The sequence below is a fragment of the Pinus tabuliformis genome, chromosome 7, assembly GCF_031772625.1.
Source record: "Pinus tabuliformis cultivar Carrire ecotype Pingquan chromosome 7, CPIR1, whole genome shotgun sequence".
Classification (NCBI taxonomy): Eukaryota; Viridiplantae; Streptophyta; class Pinopsida; order Pinales; family Pinaceae; genus Pinus; species Pinus tabuliformis.
The window spans coordinates 1,209,099,817-1,209,104,104 of NC_142293.1; the positions used below are offsets into that span (position 1 = coordinate 1,209,099,817).

The 4,288-nt window shown below is 32.7% G+C and overlaps 1 protein-coding gene across 1 annotated transcript; it reads left to right on the top strand.

Annotated features, from left to right (window-relative positions):
* The first annotated feature begins 2,496 nt into the window (after positions 1-2,496).
* LOC149251752 (defensin-2-like) lies at positions 2,497-3,185 on the top strand. The gene is made up of 2 exons (XM_089456575.1): positions 2,497-2,653; positions 2,783-3,185. Exons 1-2 carry the CDS (start codon positions 2,584-2,586, stop codon positions 2,959-2,961), a joined length of 249 nt encoding a protein of 82 aa, XP_089312701.1. The 5' UTR covers positions 2,497-2,583; the 3' UTR covers positions 2,962-3,185.
* Positions 3,186-4,288: the final 1,103 nt, after the last annotated feature.

Genomic DNA, 4,288 nt, shown 5'->3' on the forward strand with positions numbered 1-4,288 from the left:
ATTAATATTTAATAATTTATAATTTTAATTAATGTTTAATAATTTATAATTTTATTAATATTTATATTTATAAATGTCTAAGGTTTATTGTTTAATATTTAATATTGTTTAACGTTAATGTTTTTCAATAGTTATTAATATTTAACATTTAATGTTTAATAATTTTTAATTTTTAATCTTTAATGTTTAATATTATTAATGTTCAATATTTAATATTAATTAAATATTATATTAATGTTTATTATTTAATGTTTAAGTTTAATATCTATTTGCATAGTTCTGTCAATGTTTAATGTTTTTTTTCTCTGTGTGTTTTTGCAGCATTGACATTGCTACCCGACATTGTCGCGGGGTTAAATTTATTTTTTATTTGCTCAAAATTATTTTTCGCTACAAGGCTTCATTCTTGATTGCCTCAGCCATCGATATCTGACTCAGATAAAGCATATTCCCGATTAATCAGATAAAACATATTCCCTCCAAACTCAATCGCTGCAATCCAAATATTAAAAAAATATGAGTCAACATAAATTCATCCACGTAAGATTGAAATAAAAATGCCTATCAACCAAATATATATACTTTTTCAAATTATATTTAAATTTTCTGAAAATTTAAATATAAAATAAAACACATAATTAAACCTCTGGAAATTTCAAACAAACTTTACACATTCATATATATATATATATATATATATATATACAAACTTTACGCTAAGTATATAGACAAACTTTACATTAATTCAATTACAATAGCATTCAAGGTTCAGTTTATGAAAGTGGGAGGCAAATGAAGATTGTGGCCCACAAATAGCACAATTCGAGTGTCGGCAATGGAAAAACCTTATGTACGGCCCACCACTGACTACACTTTCGCATTCAAACATTCAGAAAAGGATTGTAATTGAAACACAAAGTGCATTCCCTGGGGTCCACCTTACCGAAAATCCACGTAATTGTAAAGCATATAATCCCTGATGGCATCACCTAAAAGAAGACAGCACACCATGACATGATTTGGACTTGCCTGCTCTTCAATGTGTAAAGTTTCAGTGATTAAATTAAAATTTAGACCAATGTACTGCAGGGCAGTATGGTCCCTGTGGTCGCTGCCCTGCCAAGTGGGTTTGGAAAAAAAAAGAACCCCTGCTTTGACGGGAACTAATAAGACTGTAGATGCATGATGATAAACTTCATATAAAATAAACTTATTTCCTTTCACTTATTGCTTTCCACAGTAAGACTGCATATATGCACGATGATGGCACGCATCTGTCTTTCCCATATCGTACTGCAGAATTATTAAAAGCACAACAACACAATGGTCGACCAGGTACATACATACAGGTACCCCTTCATGTGTCTCTAGCCATGCACTCTTGTAATTATACACGCAAAGCTTAGGCAGTGTCTATTTTGGGTATCAAGCCATCTACTATTGTAATGATACACAAAAGGTTAGGCGAGAGTCTATTTTGGGTATCAATATTAAGGTTCCATGCACGGTCACTAACTAACTTAAAAACTATGAAATGATAATAAACTACGTTGTTGTCATTTCCATTGTGTATATCCACGGCAAAGAAGCAAAGTCTAGGCCAAATGGCATCACCATCATTACTATCACGTTTTTATCATAGCAAAGTTTATGTTAGATGCCATTACCATCCTTAAACTACGTGGTTGTCATTACCAGCATTAAAGTAAGTGGTTGTCAAGATGAAAAGTCACACTGTAAAGAGCATGGTTTATGGAAAATAAATTATTATTATTATTATTTCATATATTAATTAATAATATAATTTATTGAACTTGATATACTCCAAATTTAAAAAAAAATCAAACATGTGAAAAGCACATATATAGTTCAAACCTATAGTTCAAACCTCTAGAAAATTCAAAAGTATATATATATATTTTCACAAAGTTTACACTCATTCAACAACGAATAGTATTCAAAATTCAGTTTATTAAAGTGTGAAAGATTGTGGCCCACAAATACCACAAGTGGAGCGTCGGCAATAGCAAAACTTTATGTATGGCTCCACCACTTAGTACACTTTCGCATTCCAACCTTGAAAAAAGAAAAGAAAGAAGATTGTAATTGAAACACAAAGTCCAATCTCCGGGATCCACCTTATCAAAAAAATCCACGTAATTGTAACATATAAGCCATTCCATTCCATGAGATCCACCTTATGACAATCCTCCTTCTATGTGGATATATCTAGAGCCTACTTGAAACACTAAGTGCATTCCCTGGGTTCCACTTTATCAAAGATCCACGTAATTGTAAAACATATAAAATCCATTCCGTGGGATCCACCTTACCGAAATCTTCCTTTTATGTGAACCTATGTAGAGCTCACTTTTCTTTTTTCTAAAATATTTGGTTAACATTGCACGTGGATGGCATCAAGTAAAAGAAGAAACCACATTATACACATGATATCCACCTGCCCTGCCTCCCGCACTCCTATAAATACAGCTATTTGCCTCGCTGCTTTGGCACGACGCTCTCTACTCTTCATTCAAACTTTGAAGCTTACTGTGTTTTCTAACCAGAGAAAGGAGATCAATAATGGCAGGCAAGGGAGTTGGCACTCGGCTCAGTGCTCTTTTTCTGGTTGTGCTGCTCGTCGTAAGCATTGGTATTTGTTCGTTCTCCTTCATCATTGGAATCAATGAGATATATATATATATATAGACACATTGACTGACTGTTGTAACATTTGTTGTTGAAATGTTGGGTGAATAATGTGTCATGTGATGTGATGCAGGGATGGAGGTTCAAGTTGCAGAGGGTCGTATGTGCAAAACCCCAAGCGGCAAGTTCAAAGGGTATTGCGTCAGCAGCACCAATTGCAAAAATGTTTGCCGTACTGAAGGATTTCCAACGGGAAGCTGCGATTTTCACGTGGCAAGCAGAAAATGCTACTGCTACAAGCCTTGCCCTTGATCTCCAACGGTTGGTACTGCAACAATAAAATAATAATCATAGTTACAACCGCTAATACCATATCGGCTACTGCTATTCCTGCTGCTCTACTCTTCTCTGCTGTGTGGACTTCATTATTATAATATAATATAGTACTGAAGTGTCATGGCGTTGTTGGTATTTTTCAGTTTGTATTTTCAAGTAATTTGAGAATAAATATTCCATGTTTTGACTGTTGTTGTCTAGATCTGCTATCCTGGCTGCTCTACTCTTCTCTGTTGTGTGAATTTCATTATTATAATATAATATAGTAGTAATATCTATTTTTAAGTTTCTTTCCCAATATGCAATAATCGAAAATTTCTCAAAAAAAAATACCTTGAATTTGAATATTATATACAATTCTTTTACAATAAAAAAGTAGAAACTGATAAGAACCAACAATGGCAGAGATCGAATCAGTGTCCTTGTCATGATTTTCAAAAAAATTTGCAACACCTAATTTTTATTCAACAAAATTGTAATTATTGAACCAAAGAATTAGTTCTTTAAAAAATTGATCTACACAAACTACTTGCACAAATCAATTTCAGTTTTCCCAAAGTTAAAGTAAAGCACCTTAGAGTAAATGATGAATAATAGTTATTTTGAGAAAGTACCTATTTAGGCTACCTAAATAAAACAACCAACATTGTCACCTCCAATTCTACCCTTTAATAATTTAAACAATATATTAAAAAAATTAAACAATCATATAAATAGCATCATACCTAAAAAAGTTACGCCAATAAAATATAAAAATAAACAAAATTTTAATTATATTAAAAACTATTTATTCTTATTTTTAAAATTAAACAGAGTATAAATTAAAAATAGATTAATTACACCAAAGGTGTTCTCTTTTGAAAAAGAACACCACCGACTTTCGTCTACCTTTTCATTTTCTACCGTTAATTAAAAAAACAGTTGTCATTATTTTTTAGGGTTGATTTGACTCCATTTTAATATATGGGCAATGTTGAGTCGAGATGACTGCACTCAGTAAGAGAATATTATGCAATTGATGCCACGTCCAACGTTTCCCAACAAGAAAACTGGCCTCTCCTCTACAGAGTTAATTGATGCCACTTCTAGCGTTTCCCAACACGAAAACTAGCCTCTCATCAGCGCAGTTAACATGCCCAATGGCACTATCCCCATCTTCGTGAATCAAATACAACTGCAAACATTCCAAATCCCTACAACTGCAAACATTCCAGAGCCCTTTCAAATTCCTCTGTACCTTGAGACCCTCTCTCAAAATCTCCAATTTATGCAAATGGGTCCAGTGATTAAATTTGTAAACCTA

Bases quoted from the DNA above. Each gene is read 5' to 3' on its own strand.
- LOC149251752 (XM_089456575.1), top strand. From the start codon at position 2,584: ATGGCAGGCAAGGGAGTTGGCACTCGGCTCAGTGCTCTTTTTCTGGTT. The intron at 2,654-2,782 runs GTATTTGTTCGT...GATGTGATGCAG, and splicing joins GCTGCTCGTCGTAAGCATTG to GGATGGAGGTTCAAGTTGCA.